The 19140-nt window shown below is 57.2% G+C and overlaps 1 protein-coding gene across 2 annotated transcripts in view; it reads right to left on the bottom strand.

Annotated features, from left to right (window-relative positions):
• Positions 1-3048: 3048 nt before the first annotated feature.
• TRIM9 (tripartite motif containing 9) overlaps positions 3049-19140 on the bottom strand; it is a gene marked incomplete at both ends in the record, with an annotated part of 53564 nt that continues 37472 nt past the window's right edge. Inside the window, 9 exons of one of the 2 annotated variants that reach the window (XM_084270633.1) lie at positions 3049-3111; positions 4415-4577; positions 5290-5593; positions 6622-6645; positions 7595-7636; positions 10110-10298; positions 14878-15016; positions 16376-16533; positions 18844-18997. In XM_084270633.1, the coding sequence (XP_084126759.1) occupies positions 3049-3111; positions 4415-4577; positions 5290-5593; positions 6622-6645; positions 7595-7636; positions 10110-10298; positions 14878-15016; positions 16376-16533; positions 18844-18997 (1236 nt within the window). The remainder of the gene's footprint in view (positions 3112-4414; positions 4578-5289; positions 5594-6621; positions 6646-7594; positions 7637-10109; positions 10299-14877; positions 15017-16375; positions 16534-18843; positions 18998-19140) is intronic. The other variant, XM_084270634.1, reaches the window with a different exon arrangement.

Genomic DNA, 19140 nt, shown 5'->3' with positions numbered 1-19140 from the left:
CACCCCGTGTCACCCTGGCTGGGGCTGGGGCTCCGGGGGGGGTCACACAGCCACCCCAGTGTCACTCTGGCTGAGACCCAGGCTCTCGGTGGGGGGGGTCACCCAGTCACCCCGTGTCACCCTGGCTGGGACCCGGTGGCATGAGGCTCCCTCAAAGGGCTGTGGTGGCTCCCTGGGGCCTTTGGGCAAGGAGCCAATTCTGAAACCAGCCCAAACGTGACCCATTATCTGGATATTTCCTGGGGCAGATGGAGGGGTTGGTGTCTGGGTGGAGCCTGGGGGTGCTTGGGACCTGTCCCCCGCTGATGCCATGTGAAGCACCCCCAGAGTTGCCAGCTGTTTTAGGGGGGAGGGGGTTGTGCACCTGAGAAGCTCTCCGGTGCTGCTCTCTGGGGGTGTCCCCTGGCTCTGGGTTATTGCTGGGTGATGTGCTGCAGGGAGGATGCAGTTTCCTGTCTCTCAGTGCCCTGGGCATGTTGTTCCCTCCCTGGAAGAGCTGAGCATCCATCCTTCAGAGACAATGTTAATGCAGTTACTGCCACGCATTAGTGGGTTTTCTTTAGCCCTGGCCCTGAGCCCAGGATGAGCTCAGAGGTCTGAGGAAAATGGCACTAAGATCCTAGGAACACAATGTCCCAGGAGCACAACATCCCAGGAGCACAACATCCTGGGAGGGAGCCCTTCCAGGCCCTGGAGAGCCATCCTTGCCTTCAGAAATGCCCCCCTTGCCACCCATCCCGTAGCATTTGCCCCCATTTCTGCAAGGAAGTCCCCCTGCCTCCCAGATTTGAATGTGGCCATCACCACAAGGCCGGGCTCTTTCCTGCCACCTCCTCCCCACAGGGTCCTTTCCCACCACCTCTGGTCCTGGATGGGTCTCCAGGCTGCGCTGGGCTGGATGCGGCAGCTTGTGTCCACCCCCGGGAAGATGCTGCTCTGTATCCTGCTGGATGCCATCCCTCCCTCCTCACATCCCAGCTCCTTGGTACCCAGGACCATCCCTCAGCCCCCCCCCAGACTCCCCTGCTGATGGCTGCAGGTACAGGGGGAGGGGGTGTCCCCCCATGTCACAGTCCTCCCCTCTCCTGCTGTCCCAGCTCAGCCCCCACGCAGGGAGCAGGGAATCATCACGGCTCCTCAGGCGCATGCGGGAGTGAGGGGCAGCATCCAGCCCCCACTCCATGAACCGAGTTCTGCCCGTTCTCTGCTGCCATCTCCCAAAGTGGACGGTGCAGGGACACAACCCACACTGGGTGTGGGGGGGGGGACAGGATGAGATGGGCCCTGAAGCCAGGGCCTGCAGCGGCACAGGGATGCTCCAGGAAGCTCTGCCCTTCTCTCAGAAAAGTCCTTTATTAGAACAGCAAACATGACACTTCTCTTCAGTACAGCGGCTGTATGCAGCTACCATCGCGGTACGGGGCGGGGGGGCGACGTCTTACAATCACTGGGAGTCTAATAAGCACCATGAACATCCTAAAGAACTGGGGGAGGGGGGCAGGAGGGGGGGGAACGGCTGAGAGGGAGGAGCCCCAGGTGAGCCAGCCACGGGGGCTCCTCAGGAGTTCACGGAAGAGCTGCTCGGCGTTGTCCCGCAACGCGGCTCTCCTGCAGCCAGGAGCAACTCCTTGGTGTAAGTCAACGAGATAGCACCCATCCAATAAATTAGGGAAAGGGGATCCTAAAGCAACAGGGGAATGAACGAGACCGTCCTAGTGGAGGGTGTGCTGGGAGGGGGGGGTTGGGTGGAAATGGTCTATTTACATTTGTCTTTCTGCTGGACCGGTGTTCCTGTAGCATCCCGCCCCGGAGCGAGGAGCTGTGGGGCGGTGGGTCAGGCTGGGCACCAACCCAGCAGCCACACTGCTGCCTCCCCCCGCCCCAGCAGCCACACTGGGGAGAGGGTGAGGAGGGACCCGAAAGCGAAGCGTGGGGACATGCGCATGCAGGCACCCTCAGCACGGGAATGGGGGGTGGAGGGGTGGCACCAGGCACGGCACCCACCCACCACCTCCAGCTCCCACCCACCACCTCCAGCTCCCACCCACCACCTCCAGCTCCTCTCCTGCCTCTGAATTACCAGCAAGTCGGGGTGAAGGGAACTGCTGCCGGCAGCAGGCACGGGCAGGGCAGCGGGCACGTATTCCTGAGTGCATGGCAGGGCTGTGGCTGGCTCTCCTTCATCCCCATCCCCATCCCCATCCTCATTATCACCCCCATCCCCGGGGCTCCCCACCGGGCCCTGGCTGCAGAGCGAATTCTCCTGGGAGCGGAAGGACACTGTCAGGCAGATTTAAGGCTAGGCTTTGTACAGCAACTATAGAAAAATAAACACTAATCTCCAAAGAGCCAGGGGAGGGCTCTCCGGCCTATGGCTGTGGCGCGCGTGTCGGCACCGGGATGCGGGGAGCCAGGGGAAGGAGCATGGCAGCAGCGCTCAGCACCGCACCGAGCGCCTGCCAGCACCCAAGGGATGGGGTGTCCTCCCCCCATCACCCCGCAGGAATGCCTTTAGGGGGGGATGACACGGGGCAGGGCTGGGTGTTTTGGTAAGGGTATGGAGACTGACTGGTAATCCAGGACCCACCTCTAGGCGTGACCGAGGGTGCTCTGCAAGGAAGGCAATGGGGGAAAGAAAGAGTCCTGCAAAGTAAAGGGGGGGAAAGCTTTCCCGTGGTGGGGGTCCCTTCTCCATCCATCCTTCCAGCCAGCCCCACGGGAGGGGAAATGAGACGAAACTTCCCGTCCTCCCCCCACCCCAAAGCCCAACTCAATTCAACCCAACCAAACCTAAAAGCGGACACAGAGGGACATCTCAGGCTACCTAGGCACGTCACCAGCCAAGAAGAGCTAAACAGCGAAGCGCAAACACACAGGACAGCGCGGGAGGGGGCGGGTCAGGGCGGCCGAAAGCCGGCTGCTTCCTTCCTGCTTTGCCCCCACCCCCTCTCCGGCCGGGGCTGAGCCGGGACCCGGCCTCGTCCCGCGGGAGGGAGCGGGCTGGCTCCTCCCATCCCGGGAAGAGGCAGCCGGCTCCGGGCAGCATCCTCAGGGCATGGCCGAGCGCGCAGTGTAGAACTCGGGGACGGGCAGGCCGGTGTGCAGCGTCACCTGCGAGGAGAGACAGACAACGGGGCTCGGTCGCGCCCCCCAGTGCCCAGGGAGAGGCAGGATGTGGCTGGAGATGATGTGGGGAGCTTGCGGCTCCTCCTGCCCCACTGCAGCAGGGCCTGGCGGGAGGATGTGTTTCACAACTTATTTCTGCTGCAGGGAGATGGCTGGTACCAGAGGTACCAAGCCCCAAATATCCCCCCGCTGGCTGCGGAGAAATCCAACACCCAGCTGTGGGAAGAGGTGGGACGTGGCAGCGGTCAGACCCTGCAGCAGATGGGATGGACAGAAGGCTGTGGAGGAGCCTGAAGGATGGTGAAGGTGCCCAGTCCAGAGGGGCACCTCGGAGAAGCTCCCAGGCTGTACAGCTGTGAGCCGATGGCCAGTGGGAGGAAGGACCTTTCAGCAGGGAGGCTGAGCAGCAGCAGGGTGCTGGGGCTGGGACATGCTACAGCACGTGGGGATCATAGAATCACAGACTGGGTTGGAAGGGACCCCAGGGGTCACAGAGCTCCACCCCCCTGCCACAGGCAGGGACACCAACCTCCAGGCCTGGAGCTACACAAGGTTGCCCAGGGCCCCAGCCAACCTGGCCTTGAACACCCCCAGGGATGGGGCACCCACCCCCTCTCTGGGCAGCCTGTTCCAGCCCCTCACCACTCTCTCTGGAAAGAACTTCCCCCTAATCTCTCATCTAACCCTTCCCTCCTCCAGCTTCACTCCATCCCCCTTGTCCTGCCATTATCTGCCCTTTCAAAGAGCTGATTCCCCTCCTGTTTCTCTGCTCCCCAAGAAGGGATGAGATTTGTGAGAATTAACACCAGAAATGAAAACACCAGACAGGGCCAGGGAGCCACTGCCTGGTGATGTTCAGGAGAGCTGAGAGTTTGGGGGAGAGGCAGAGGAGGGGGTTTGGAGGTCCCCAGAGGAAGGCAGGCTTTAAGGGGTCTCTTATCCCTGGGTCCTGGGGGAGCTGCGAGAGCTGACGAGGCTCCTGTGGGACGGAGCTACAAAGGGGAGCAGTCAAACCCCATCAGCCAGGGATGGCCAGAGATCCCTGGTCCTTCCTCAGCCCTGATGGGAACACATGGAACAAGGAGCCAGTGGCAGCAGCTGTGGCTTCAGGAGGACCCATCCCGATTTTAGACTCCTGGCGGGGGGAGTTAGGGTGCAAGTTTGGCTCTTCTCAAGCTGCCCCTGTTGCACAAGAGCCCTCCCTGCTCCACAAGGTCCCCACAGTGCTGTGGGGACGCCAGAGGGACTGTGCTGCCGTGGTGCTCCGGGGCACGGGCAAAGGACGTACCTGCACGTTCCTGTTGAGGCTGACGGCGGGGAAGAAGAGGCCCTCCAGGTTCTCGAAGGCGACAGGCCCCTGCTGGTCCTCGTTGATGGAGAAGGTCAAGGTCCTCCTGGTCAGGTCCAGCAGCACTCCCACCGTGGCGCCTTTCGTGATCCCGCCCTCGGTCCTGTGGGGGTGAGGAGAAGATCAGAGCATCTCTGTGGCTTAACGTCCCTTCTGCTCCCAGCTCAGGGTTCAGCCCACGGACCTTGGGAGATGACAACACAGAACTTCACAGCTCCCCCAGGAGCCAGGCTGTGACTTGTACCCCTCCCAGCCACGCTCGTGGGTCCCTGGGGACCCCTTTCTCAAGCCTCTTACGGAGGTGTCCCCCACTTGCCGCAGTGTCCCCGAGGGCAAAGCAACGCGACGGCGGGGAGAAACGAGCGAAGCTGAGGGGAGAGGAGCTGCAGGGACCACTTCAAACCATTGGGGAATGGCCCATGTGGCTGCTGAGGGTGACACCCAGCTCTCCCCAAACTACTGTGAGCCCCAAAGCCCCCACTCTCTGTCCCATGGGGAGAGTGACCAGCAGCTGTGGCACTGGGGAGCTACAGCCACTCGGCTGTTGGGAGCCGAACGCTGTTTCCTTGCTGCATGAGCTGTGGGGTGTTGGGTGTTCTCAGGAAGGGGGATTGCTCTGCTGGAGCAGTGCCATGCACCAAAACCCACAGCTGGCATGGAAGGGGGATTGGATGGAGCAAGGCAGAACCAGGGAGACAGCAACACATCCTCCCACCAAGGTCGTTAGGAGCGACGGGCACCACTGGAAAAGCCCCGGGCTCGGATGTGGGCTGAGCTGGGGCTGGGGTCTCTGGGAGGAAGCCCCCATTTCCTACCTGTTGGTGTGGGAATTGTTGTGCATGAACCAGCTCCGGTTGTTGTCCACATACATGGCCCAGGCCTTGTCGTCCTTGCCCAGCATGGCATCCTTCAGGACATCGATGCGCGCCACGCCGAAGGCCGGGTCGGGGTGGTTATCGTACCGATCGATTGACAGCTCCCAGTAATGGAGCCCTTTGGAAAAGCCCGTTTTCCCCAGCACCACCCTGTCATCATAGCTGTTGCAGGTGACAGTCAGGTTGTCATTAGAAAAGATGATGTCAGCGTGGGCAGAGGAGGGATCGAAAGAAAACCAAGCAACTGGAACACACAAACAACAGCGGGTTAGTCCGGAGGGAGCGCGGCCAACGGCGCCGGAGCCGCGCGGAGCGGACACCAACCAGCACATGCTGCATGCAGGGCTGACACGGAGCACGAAGGCACGGGGCAGGGGGGGCTCGCTGACCACCCTCCCCACAGCAAGAAGCAAGCAGGGAGCTGCGTGGCTGGGGTGCAGGGGGGGCGAGGGGAGAGCTGCTGGCTCATGGAGAGGGCACCTTCCACCCCGGAGCTGCCAGCGTGGATGAGGTTTTATGTCCAGGGCTTGGGTATCTTTTGAGTTTTGCTCTTGCTGCTCCCCAGTGCACGTCTGTCTCCGTCCTGCTGTCTGTCTGTCCGTCGGTCTGAGCCTGCAGGATCCTCAGGATCTCCTAAAATCCAGCCCTAGCAGGAGGAGATGTGCGATACCAGCCAGGAACGCCAGGCTCTAGCTAACATAACTTACTCTCAGCACTAAGGGTTACTCGTGCAAGCAAGAGTTGGCAGAGGAGGGGGCTGAGATGAGCTGGTAGAGCTCCATGTGTGCACTCAGGGGCCAGCAGTCCCAGGAACCAAAGCACATACAAAGGTCTACATTGACAGAGACGCTACGTCACACCAAGAAACCTCCCTGCGGAGCAACCGGCCACGTGTAAGACAAGACCCAGCTCGTGGGAAGGCTGGAAAGCACCTGGAAACCTCCAGGACTCGGTACAGCTGCAGGTTTAAACGCACAGGACGGGGTTACTGCAAATCTGACAGGTACAGCAGCACGTCCTCCACAAGACAGAGGTGGGCAAGGGGGTGTCACAAGCCACCAGCCCACTTCCCCCGGTCACCGAGACATGGAAGTGACACATCCACAAAACACTCCTGAGCCTGCAAGGGTGGTAAAACACGGCTTGAAAAGTAAAAAAAAAAAAACCACTCCTGGTGAGATTTATTCAAGGGTTTATTGGCATCAGTTCACAAGGCAGCTCACATGCACCCAGGCGCCCCAGTTTCGCCACACGCCGGAGGTGGTTCCGTACCTGCCACCATTTTTTTAATGTCAACTGAGGTCATTCCCAAGGAAAAGCATGCAGGAGAGAAAACAGCACGTGAAAGGCGGGTAGAAGAAAGGAAAGAGGAACAATTTCTGCTTCTCTGGAGGGCCCACGGACCTTTCAAGCATTTGGAATCAAGGTGGGGAAGGATGGAGAGAGGATGCGCTTGGGCGCAGGGTGCTGCCTGAGGAGTGAATCCTGCCAGGCTGGGCACCCTGCTCCTTCTCCCTGGAGAGGATGAAGGGGCCTGACCTTGCAAGGTGCTGAGCACTGGGCACCCTACTCTTTCTCCCAGGGAAGGATGAAGGGGCCTGACCTTGCAGGGTGCTGAGCACTGGGCACTCTGCTCCTTCTACCAGGGAAGGAGGAAGGGGCCTGACCTTGCAGGGTGCTGAGCACTGGGCACCCTGCTCCTTCTCACAGGGAGCATGAAAGGGCCTGACCTTGCAGGGTGCTGAGCACTGGGCACCCTGCTCCTTCTCCCAGGGAGGATGAAGGGGCCTGACCTTGCAGGGTGCTGAGCACCCACCGCTGTCCCGGGGAGGAGGCAATCTGCATGGGTCAGGCAAGCAGCTCCCATGAACAATTAGCTGCCCGGGGTGGGGTGGGGGAGCTAAACACCCTCAAGGAAGAGGACAGGTACAGCTTTGAGCAGGAGGATCCATTCTTAATTACAGGGCCACTTCCAGAGCACTGACATCAGGCTTCTCTTTAAGGGAGGAACCCTTAAAAACACCTTTAACATCATATCAACCATCCCTCCTCCTCCATAATTTGCCTGCTGACATCCAAGAGCGCTCTGTGAGCGGGGTACCCACAAGAAATGCTGCTTGTGTGCCAAAGGGAAGTTTGAGATTCCCCCCAAAAAAACCCCAAAAAACCCAGAAAAGGAAAAATAAATAGAAAAAAGATGAGCAACAAGGAGTATGAGCTGGTGAATCGTAATGAATATACTTGCCTAATTGAGAGTAAGGCGTTCCTTGGGTCTCAAAATTGCATCCTATAAAGAGATACTACATTTCACACATCACAGCCATGAAACAACCACCACCTGAAAGACCCCCACTCAAGAGCATTCACCCAGTGAGCAAGCACCCAGCCAGCTGCCAGAGCCCTGATTCATTAAAAGCCCAAGAGAGTGGGGAAGGGTTGTAAATCCAGCCCTTGAGTTTGAGGGTGGGCTGTTTGGCTGGGTTTTTGGAGAGCCTCATGTCTGGGAAAGAGAGGAGGATCCACTCTTGCCTTGCCAGATCCCATCACTGCCTTTGAGAGCATTGAGGGTGATCGCTACTCACTTGGGATGCCAAATCATTGGGGTTTTTCCCTCCAGAAAAAGGGCAGGACATTTTAGCCTTGGCAGAATATCTTGGGAAGTATTCTCTAGGTGGGCCCTCTGGTGAGTCACTTAAATACCAAAAATGCTCCTTGGAGGACAGGGAATGGGAAAACAGGAGCAGCCACTGCTCTATCCAGGGAATAGGGACCACTGAGCTCTCCTGGGCTGCGGTCCAGGTGGGACTGGAGCAGGACAGGGGGTCCCTGGGGGTCTCAGATGCCCACAAGCATCCAAAGCTTTGACTGCAGCTGCGTGGGCAGGATGCATGGGGGAGCCCTTCATCTTCCTGTGAATGGGTTGAGCCTGTATGCAGGCTGCAGACACCTCCTGGGAGCTGGACCCAGCCAGGAGCTCGTCCTCACCAGGAGCTCATCCTCACCAGGAGCTTTCCTCACCAAGGAGGAGAGGGCAACATGAAGCCCTCCCTGTTGGCACTGCATGGGAGGGCGTTTGTGAAGGGTGCTGTGTTTTAAGGAAGCCCTTTGTCTGGCTCTGGTGCCTGGTTTTCCCCTCTCTCCTGGTAAAAGGAAGCGGGCTTTTCACCCTGTGGTGGTGGGAGCATGGTGGGAGCATGGTGGGAGCGTGGTGGGAGCGTGGTGGCCGTGCCGGCGAGCGCCAAGCAGCACCTCCTGAGGCTGTTTTAATGAATCACACCCCGTGCCCCTATTCAAAATGTGGTTTTCCAGGGCTCAGCACCATCACTGCTGTCCAAGTCCACTTGAGCACGGCCACAGGGACCCCCTTTTGCCCTGCCCCACCGCCCCAGCCTGTGGCTGTGAGGTCCATACTGCACACACACGGACTTGCTCGCGGTGGGATCTGGGTACAACCGGACACAACGTTAAGAGACGCCGGTAACGCAACAGAGTTGAAGCCATCAAGCAGTACGATGAGAAAGGAAACATGACAAGCACAAAGAAAAGAACGTTGCCCCTGGTTATTTTGGCAAGGGTCATGCTGCAGCATTCCTCATTCCAGGTTATGGGATGGACATCAATCAATCAGGGGCCCCCATTCTTCCTGGGCTTACACCAGAGGAAGCTGTGAATTACTCCATCGGAGCCTGTGGAGTGGTGTAAATCCAGAGCGGTGGAAGAATCAGGGCCCAGGATCTTTAGCAACTGAAGATGTGCAAAGGTTTGGTTAGAAAACAGCTTGGAGAGGTGTAACCATGCCTGCAGCTCCTTCACTGGCTGCTCAATACCATCACCCATTCTGCCTGTCCTGCCTATGTCCCACCAAGGAGGACCGGGCACAAGGAGGGGAGCGCAGCGCTCGGGAACGCTGCTGGATGAGGGAGCTTATCAGGGGAGTTGGTTTCCCTCTGCTCTGCACAAAACAAGACTTGGAGACCATCACATCTGGCTTTGGGAAAGCCCAGCCTTGGAGCTCAAAGGTGAGCAGGAGAGAGCCCACCTCTTCAAGAAGCCAGACTGCCAGGTTGGATGGGGCAACCTTGTGTGGATCCAGGCCTGGAGGTTGGTGGCCCTGCCTGTGGCAGGGGGGTTGGAGCTCTGTGATCCTTGGGGTCCCTTCCAACCCAGACCAGTCTGTGATTCTATGATTATATGATGCTATGACTGCAAAGGGTCTGTGAGCTGGCCTTAGCAGACCTCACTGACATCCAGACCAGCTCCTTTCTTAACAGGGGGTCTAGATTTAACAAGCAAACACATGTCAGTGTAAATCTCCCAGGAGAGGCTGTGTTTGCTGGCTGTTTAGGGTAAGCAAACCATAGAGCTGTCCCCATAGGTTTGTCCCAGGGGAAGGTCTGTCCTTCTGACTGTCCCTAGACTCAAAATCAATGTAAAATGGAGAGGAGGGATCTTCTCTGCCAGCTGGGTGTGCCAAATGGTCCAGCCACGCTGGCCCTGCCAAGAACAGCACCCACATAAGGAGTTGCTGCTCCTTCATCCCATGCTGGTACCTACAGATGAAACCACCACGGGGGAACTACACCACCAAAACTCTGAGCAGCAGGGACAGGCTGCTGCCAAACAGAAGGAGTTTCCTCCCCCCTCCCCTGCCACCCGCATGTCATGTCATGGGAAAAACAAACACAACAGGAACAAAACAAACAGTTTGGAGATGCCCAGAAGCACAGACCAAGAGGAAATGCCAGAGGCACTCGGCTCACCGGCTGAATTCAGGGACTGTAAAGAAGAATGCAAGCTCAGCTGGTGGGCCGAAGATCTTAGCTCAAAGTAGGATCTCCCCGGGAAGCTGGGTTGCAGATTAAGGGTGGAGGAGAAAGGACTCATTCTACGCAGCTGCGATCTTTCCAAAGGCACTGGAAAAGGGAGGGTCTGTTCTTCTGACTGCGTGTCTAAACGTAAGATCAATGCAAACTAGAGATCAGAATCCAGGTCTGCTGGGTGATGTCGCTCCAGAGCCCCGAGACCAGACCTCAGAGCAGAGCACAGGCCGTTTCGGCACGCACGGAGCGGGGTGCACGACCCAACGAGACCCTCTGGGAACTCCTGGCCTCTGACAGCACCAGCACTCCAACACATTTTCATCTCCCAAACCGTTCCCCCATCACCATGATGTATCCAACACGCTCTCCTCTAAAGGGAGTCCTGCCCCTCTTCACCACCACGCACCCTTCCCATCGCTCCTCAATAAACCCCGGTCCCTCTCCGTGCGCAGGGACCGCTGGCTGGGAACACTGCAAGGCATCTCAGAGTTGTCACCCACCTTCCTCAGAGGCTGTTGGGGATGTTGGGTTCAAAACCCACCTGGGCCTGATAGTAGGAATTTAGCTTGTGATTCCCAGTAAAACACGGACAGAGGGAACTTCTCGGGACATCAGTTTGTGTTCCCTGGTACCCCAGTCAGTCACCTCCTGTAATTTCTCCCCCAACCTTGTCAGGGGATATATTAAGGTGACAATCCACCATTCTCCACACATTCAAGTCAGCTAAAGCACCCCCCCCATCACCATACCCCCAGCTCTCCCCTTGTCTCAGCCATGAACCACGTTAACACCAGCTCCGAGGGAGGTTTCTGTGCACAGCAGGACTCCTGCGCCCGGCTGCTGTGTGAGGCTGTGGAGGGAAAGAGCATCAGTGGGTTCAGACACGGGTTGGGTTAATTACCAACATCTACCAGGAGTGAGGGGATCTACTACCAGGAGTAGCCAGGCTTGTGAATCTCCCCAAATAGCGTCTTAGGTTCCTACAACCCCTTGTAGTTTATTTCCCCTTGTGGTGTAGTTTATTTCCCCTCTCCAAAACCTGCTGGCTCAAGAGCTCTGCTTGCTTCTGGGGGTCAGTGTGTGGCTGGTGAGGAGCTCAGAGCTGGGCCTGGGAGGAGGAGGAGCTGAGCTTGGAAGAAGAGCAAAGCCGCTGGTGCTCAATGAGACTGGGGCAAGATGCTTGGGCTGCCCAAGGCCCATTGCTGCGTCCCCAGGGTGGCAGAGGTGGCCGGGAGCTGGTGGTGTTTGGAGGGTGGGACAAGTCTGGCAACTTGGCAGAGGGGACAGCAGTGTGACAAGCCAGGTCTTCTGCTCATAGGCTTGTGTGTCACCAAAGGAACAAGAAGTCAAGACTGGGCTCACCTTGAAACCGGAGACTTGGAGCAGCTGAGAGAAGGTGGAACAGAGACACGGCTCTTTGCCCAAGTGTGGCTGAAGACACACAGCAGCCTGATGGAAAGGCCGAGGTGGTTTGAGGCCTGGGGAAGGCTGAGAGCAGAGCAGCAGGTTTTGGCAGGAAGGAACCAGCCAGGAGTGCAGATCTGGGCCTGGGGAGCAGGCACGGACAGTCGAGCTCCTCTTCTCCACCTCTACCTGGGGCAAGTTGGTCCTTCAACCACCATCCAGCTTGCTGGACGGCCCACGGAAAGAGATGACACTGGAGGGACCCAGAAGCCACCTCAGACATCCTTGCAGAGGATCCCAGCAGCCAGTCTGCTTCTAATCCCACTGCAACTGGGAGGGAACCTGGGTCCCAAAGTCAGCAGGACACTGGTCAGAGGCTGGAAAACCTGCTGGATGAAGAAAGACCAAGAGCTGGGGCTGTCCAGCCCAGGGAAGAGGAGGCTGGGAGGAACAACTGAGGTGTCCCAGGGGTGAGGACAGCCTTTGAGATGAGATGATGTACCACACTGTGGGCTGAGAAAGCAGCTCACGTAGGCTTGTGTGGATACTGACTTCCCATGGGACATTCCCGTGGGTGCTGCTAGCTCATCTTGGCTGTTTGGCTGGACAGGACCCCAGGGATGTGCCTGCAGAGGCCCAGACCCAATTTTACCCTCTGCTCATTCTTCTTGTCTTCAGATACTGAGACCCCACATGATATTACACTCCCTGCCAGCTTCTCCAGCCTGTTTCAGCGCTCACTGAAAGCAGAAGGCAGACTCCAGACAGGCTGTGGATAAGGATGCTGTGTGCCAGGACTAGAATCAGGTTCTAAATAACACCCCCTCGAAGGAGAATTCCTCATAACCACTTAGTTCAGAGAGATGTCCTCTTCTCACCGAGCCTGTCTCTTCTTTTGTCCCCTCTTCCTGCACCAACACGGTGCAGCAAGCTGCTGGAGGGGAAAGCTAGCCCTGCTTCTGACAAAACAGCACTTAAAGGCCTGTTGCTGCTGTAAAAAGCCAGAATTAAAAGCCTAAGCAAGAGCTGGGAAGTCCAAAGCAGCTCTATTCAACGAGTCACTCAGATACCCAGAGGCTGCACTGAGATGTCATTTATTTCACGTTGAGGCCCAAAAGCTCAGACAGGCTCAAAGAGCAGAAAATGCTCCAGGCCTGGTTGGCTTATTCTCCCTCTTTTCTTTATTTTTTCCCTGAGATAACAAATGCAGAAGCCTGGTGAGTGAAATGGTTTAGTGCTGCAAACTTTCATCAGTGAAACGCCTCCATTTGCTGCTGTGGATTGAGGCACCAGCCCCAAAACCAGCTGGGACCATGAATGATGGCTGGTTTTCTCCTTTGTATTTGGGGGCTGGGCATTAGGTGAGCTTGGTTTGACTGTGAAAACACCAAGGAGAGAAAAGCTGAGCTGGAAAGATCATAGGAGGGACCCTGTAAACTCCTGGATGGGATAACTTAAGAGCCCAACTGGTTTTGGGTAGGAAACTGCATCTCAAATAGATCTTGGGGGGACACAAACGTGATGAGAAGCCAAAGCTCTGCCATCTCCTGTGACAGCTGCTGAAGCTGGGTAGTGAGGTGGGTGAGAACTGCTCACCTTCGGGTGCTGGGACCAGTCCTGGCCATCCCAGCATGGTGCTGGATCGGGGCTGTCCCACCTAGAGATCTCCAGAGGAATGCTGCAGCTTCCTTGAGACTGGTGCCCAGCTCTGCATTCCCACACACAGCTCTTGGATGGATGTTCTGAGGCCTTTGCAGTCTGTGACTGGAGTTTCCTGCCTCTTGCATGAGACGGGTCAGCCAGAGGTTTGCTCTGCCACACACATCCCATTCCTCACCGACCCGTCCTGCCCATGTGTTCTGAGCCAGAAAGTTCTCTTGCAGGGAAGCAGCTGAAAACCCTCTGTGTAGCCCTGCTCTGCTTCTACCTGGAAATGGCTTTTCAGCAGAAAACCCTTTAATTCTCCTTGCTCACTGGGTATGTTCCCTTCTGACCCCAGGTGGGCCTGGAGAACTCCTGCCAGCCAGTGCTGCTGTGAAACAAACCTTCACCAGCTTGGAAAATGAGAGATTTTAAGGAAAAGGGATTCTGTTGAGCATGAAAAACACCCAAGGAGGGGTTTCTTGCCGGGCTATGGGGTGGGAGAGGCAGTGCTGGGGGGCTGATTCCTTCTTTCGCAGCTGCATTGCCTGCTGTTCCGACTCCCAGCTCGCTTCTGGGAGCCACCCTTACAGCTCTTCCACCTGCCTGTCAGAAGAAGCTGATTTTCCACTACAGATTAAGTGCCTGGTGTGACAAATGTACTTAAGTCAAGTGGGGAGACTCCTCCCCAACCTGCCAGGGGGTGTTTAATACTCTAACTGGTGCGGGGCTGATGTGGATGATGCACCTCTGCTCCCTGTCACACACAGCCAGGGGCTGGAGGAGAGGGTGTGGGGTTACAGTGCTGTGCAGCCAGGCATGGCCTGTAGCATCTCAGGAGCAAAGTTGACTGTGCTGGTGTGATTGGAAGGGAATTAACAGACACATCTGAGGTTCCTCGAGGTCCTGGAGCGTGTCCAGAGAAGGGCAACCAGGCTGGGGAAGGGGCTGGAGGGCAAATCCTCTGAGGAGCAGCTGAGGGAGCTGGGGGTGTTGAGCCTGGAGAAGAGGAGGCTGAGGGGAGACCTTCTCCCCACCTCCACTGCCCTGCCAGGAGGGTGCAGAGAGGTGGGCGATGGTCTCTTCAGCCAGGGGACAGGAGATGGGACAAGGGGCAATGGGCTCAAGCTGCCCCAGGGCAGGGTCAGCTCAGCTGGGAGGGAAAGGTTCTTCCCTGGCAGAGTTGTGGGGCTGTGGCACAGGCTGCCCAGGGAGGGGGCTGAGTCCCCACCCCTGGGTGTGTTTAACACAGGGGAGATGAGGTGCTCAGGGATCTGGGTCAGCACAGGACAGGGACAGTTGGACTTGATGAGCTTAAAGGGCTTTTCCAACCTGGTGATTCTGTGATTCCTTCTGTGTCACTCAACCCCCTCTGCGATGGACTCTGAACTACCTCTCTGGGGGTGCCTCTCACCGTACCTCCCCAAAGAACACCTTCTGCAAAGGAAAGGGGCAAGAGAGAACATTTTTGCCATTGCTCAAAGCTCCTGGTGTAACCTTTCCCCTCCCATCAGCACTGGCTTTCCTGCAGTGATCGCTGAGGTGCCAGAGGCCCAGCAGAGCAGTTCCCTGTATGGCAGTGCTAAGCTGGGGGGTGCTGGATGGGCCCCAGGCGTGCGTGTGAGCGGTGTCCGAGCGGGTCAGGCTGGAGCTGTTGCCTTACCCTCAGATGTCTGGAGGACCAGGGTCTTGCTGTAGGGGCTGACTCCTGTTTTGTTGAAGGCTTTGACACGTGCGCTGTACGTGCTGTTGAAGTGAAGCCCGTCCACCGTGCACATGGTCTCCTTGCCCACATACACCTCCTGCAAAGCAAGGACAAGCAGTGGTCGGGGTGCCCAGGGTTCAGCCAGGCACTGCTACCTGGGGCAGACTCGTGAGCACTGGGTATGGACAAAGCAGAGCCAAAATGACCCTCTGATTTGCTCCTTGATGAAATTTTGGGCTGCATCCCCAGCAGGTCTGGGGGAGGGAGTGTTCTGCCTCTTTGCTCTGCTCTGGGACAGAGACCTCCCCCCTGCAGTGCTGCCTCCCGCTCAGGGGTCCCCAGGACAAGAGGGACATGGAGCTGTTGGAGAGAGTCCTGAGGAGGCCATGGGGGTGATGTGAGGGCTGCAGCCCCTCTGCTCTGGAGCCAGGCTGGGATTGCTGGGCTGGCTCAGCCTGGAGAAGAGAAGGCTGCTTCTGGGGAGAGCTCCGAGCCCCTTCCCATCCCTCGAGGGGCTCCAGGAGAGCTGGAGAGGGGCTGGTGCCCAGGGCAGGGAGGGCCAGGCCCAGGGGAATGGATTTAAACTAAAAGAGGGGGGATTCAGACTAGGTATAAGGAACAAATTTGTTACATTAAGGGTGGAGAGACACTGGCCCAGGTTGCCCAGAGAGGTGGTAGATGCCCCATCTCTGGAGACATTCAAGGTCAGTTTGGATGGGGCTCTGAGAGTCCTGATCTAGTAGATGTCCCTGCTCACTGCAGGGTTGGACCTGATGGCCTGGAAAGGTCCCTTCAATCCAGACCCTCCTGGGATCCTGCAAGTCTATGAATACTGTGCCATAAATCCAGTTTCTCCAGGCAGCATTAGCTGTGTCCCACCAGCTGGAGCATCCCCTCTGACCCTGGTGGTAGGAATGCCACGTACATCCAAGCCCCTTCCCACTGCACAAGGAATTGCCCTCATTTTGTGGTGTCCCCACAGCCAACCTCCTGCTGCTGTTGCTCTCCACATCCCACCCATGTCTCCTCTCTTCCTCCTCTGCTCTGGCTCCCACCTGCCCGAGTTTCTTGGGGTAGGGCTCCAAAAACACCATGGGCTGGTCCCTGTGCCTGCTCTGGGTGGATGTGAACACGCCAGGCTAATTATCAGCGTGTCAGATCAGAGAAAAATCCTATTTTAATTGTGTAATTGCAGCAATTTAAAAGCCCTCAGGCCTGAAACACCTCTGCTTGCTGGCAGCTGGCAAACCACAAGTCTTCCACAGCAATTAGCATCACTGGAGTCACTGGAGAGGCTGTTTCTGTCCCCTCAAACAACCCTGCCCCCCAAAAAGAAGCTGTAGGGGAGGGGATTTATAAAATACAAAGGCTGGGGGACTCTTTGGTCCCTCTGTAGCAGGGAAATATGGAAGGCAGGGGCTGGCACTGGGCCTGGCTTCGTGCTCCGAGCACCTACCCTGAACTGGCCGCCGTTGCCGTCATCGAGCTCCAGGATGTAGCCTTCCACCTGCACCGTCGACAAGGGCGGCTGCTTCCAGGACAAGGTGGCACTGTTGTTGTGGGTGCAACACTCCTCTAGCTGCAGGATGGGGGGGGCCGGCACTGGGGAGGAAACTAAACACAAATTAGTGTAACCCTGGCTGCTAGCACCACAGAGGAGGAGCAGGGTGAGGGGCAGAGGGGGTGCAGCTGTGGGATGCACAGAGGATGGAGCATAGATGCCTGGAGTGTTTCTGCTCAGTTCCTGTTTCCCAGAGCATTCTGGTGGGATAGGACAGCACAGCTGCTATACCTGGAGCCTTTCCAGGACCTGGTCCCAAACCTGGGATGCTGGAGAGCATGGCTGCAGCCATGGACCTGGTCTTATCTACAAGGGCTTCTCTGCTCTTCCCTCAAAGAAACTCACAGCGACAAAGCAGCAGCGATGCTGGAGCAGCAGGAAAGAGCCTCAGGACCTGCAAACAGGGAGTGCCCCATCTTTCTGCCATGGGAGAGTCTGTCCTAAAAGGGGAAGCAACTTCCTGAGCCCAGAGATGGGTGAAGAGATGAGCTTGTGTTGAGGATGCTGTTTTAGAGCCCAGGGGATGACAGCCGTTGATGTGCCACATAAGGCTCAGGGTCCTTCCCAAGTGAAGCACCCACTCTGGGTGTTCCTGTGGGGTCCCTGAGGCTGTCCCCTCAGAAAACATCCCTTTTCTTGCTGAAACACCTCCTGAAGAGGCACAAGAGGTAGGAGAGCATCTCAGAGAGGTCTCCAGACAGTCCCTGGAACTGAAGCTGGGAGGCTGAGCACCCTACAGCCTCCCATCAGCTACATGGGGGCATGAAGCACTGCTGGGGCATCTTCCTGTATTGGGGTATCTGCACACATGTAACAGCCTGTGGTGGAAACCACAGAAGGCTGAAAGCATGATGGGGAAAGGGGAAGTCCAGTGACACATCCCATCTCTGGTCAGGGAGAGCCCTTGACAGAGCTGCTCACCCTCCATCCTCATCCTCACTGCCCCAAGTCTGACAAGGGGCACTGAAAAGGGGATGTGGAGGAGCCACAGATGCCCCAAGTAGAAAAGATGGACTTGCTGGTAAAGGTTCACCATCTGCCACCTCCCTCTGTGGCTCCTCCACCTCCTGGGGCAGATCCTCAGCAGGAACCAGCAGCATGGAGAAAGACCTTGTGTCACAGTTAACCCAGCAGAAGGGATTGCTGCTCGTGCCCAGCATGATAGATGTGGGATGCCCCATACTCAGTGCTCACTCCTGCTCTTTATCTGGATGTCTGGAGCTCCTGGCCTCTCCCATGGGGCTGTGACACATCTGGGATCCCAACTGAACCTCCTCCAAAGTCACAACCACTTCTTTCCACAGCAAGGAGGAGATGAGGAGTCTCTGCCAGCTCTGCCCTGCCTCCACACAGGAGGGCAGGCAGCTAAATCAGCAGCTGATTTGCTCTTATTAATTAAAAATAACCCTCTGGGCTAAATCAAAAGAAGAGGGGGGGCAGGAACATGTCAACATCTCCACCACTGGTGTGTAAGCAAACCTGTATCCAGCCCTCCCTGGGTTCATCTCTCCTTGCTACCGACACTTCAAATTAACAGCCCGGCTACTGATGAGCAGGGACGAGCGCTCCCAGCAGCCCTGGACTCCTACACACCCTTCCCACCACAGCAAATACCAGCAGGGCCAGAATTTGAAGGTGTTAGTTATCATTAGAGAGGAAGCACGTGGTCAGCAGCCTTCCTGTGCCTGACCACAGATGGCTCCTGAAGCAGGAAACCCAGCCACCATGGCAACAAAGAGCCGTGCCGGACCCATGGCCGGTGGCCTTTCCTCTAGACAGCCTTCAGAAGGTTCAGAGCTACGTTCAACGTTCTCCTGAGCTTCCCTGTGTCACACGCTGGTGTCTTCCTGGGGCTTCCTGAGTGGGGAATCGCTCCCAGGGTGCAGCAGCTCTCTGCTTCCTGCAAAGCGATGCGATGGGGGCAGCTCTCTGTGCTATGAGAGAGCGAGCACAGAGGAACCAGAGAATGTGGAGGAAATCAGAACTGAAACCAAGGTCTAAAATGACAGGGAGGAGAGGGGGGGGGAGGGAGGGAAGATCCTGAGTGAATGTTTTCTCTGCTCTGGCTCCTGCCTGCCTTTCTTGTGGAGGAAGTCAGAAAACGCAATGGGCCGGTCCCTGCGCCTGCTCTGGGTGGATGTGGACAAGCTCCTTGGTCTGGCACACAGCTGCCCAGGGATCATGGACACAGCTGGCCCAAGGATGTAGAATACCCAGGAACGGGCAGCATTCCAGGCCTGGGGTGCTCAGTTTTGCTTGGAGAAGACGAAAAGCTCTCCTCTGCTATCCCAGCCCTATGATGAGTGGGATGGAAGCATGCAGGGTGAATGGAGATGGGCTTTTGAAAGGTGAAAGGGTCTTACCTTTCATCTGCACGAAGTCCAGCTGGTGGATGGACTGTAGCAGAGGGGCGTTGTCAAGGTTCAGGTCGAAGTCCGTGGTCATCCGGGGTGTGAGCGTCCCCTTTCCCCACTGGTCCTCGGTTAGGTGCACTCTCCTGATGAGAGCGTCGGAGATCTGGTGGCAAGGAGCAGCCTCAGCTACCGAGGGCCATGGGGGGCTGCACCCCTACCCTGATCCTCCTTCCCTGTCCCTCCTGGGCTGCCACTTCTGTCCCTGCCTGCTGAAGGCTGGGACATCACGTGTGGTTCCCAGCATCA

The sequence above is a fragment of the Gallinula chloropus genome, assembly GCF_964237585.1.
Source record: "Gallinula chloropus genome assembly, chromosome: 14".
Taxonomy (NCBI): Eukaryota; Metazoa; Chordata; class Aves; order Gruiformes; family Rallidae; genus Gallinula; species Gallinula chloropus.
Note: the sequence above shows the minus strand (reverse complement) of the source record. Positions and strands in the feature narration are given on the sequence as shown.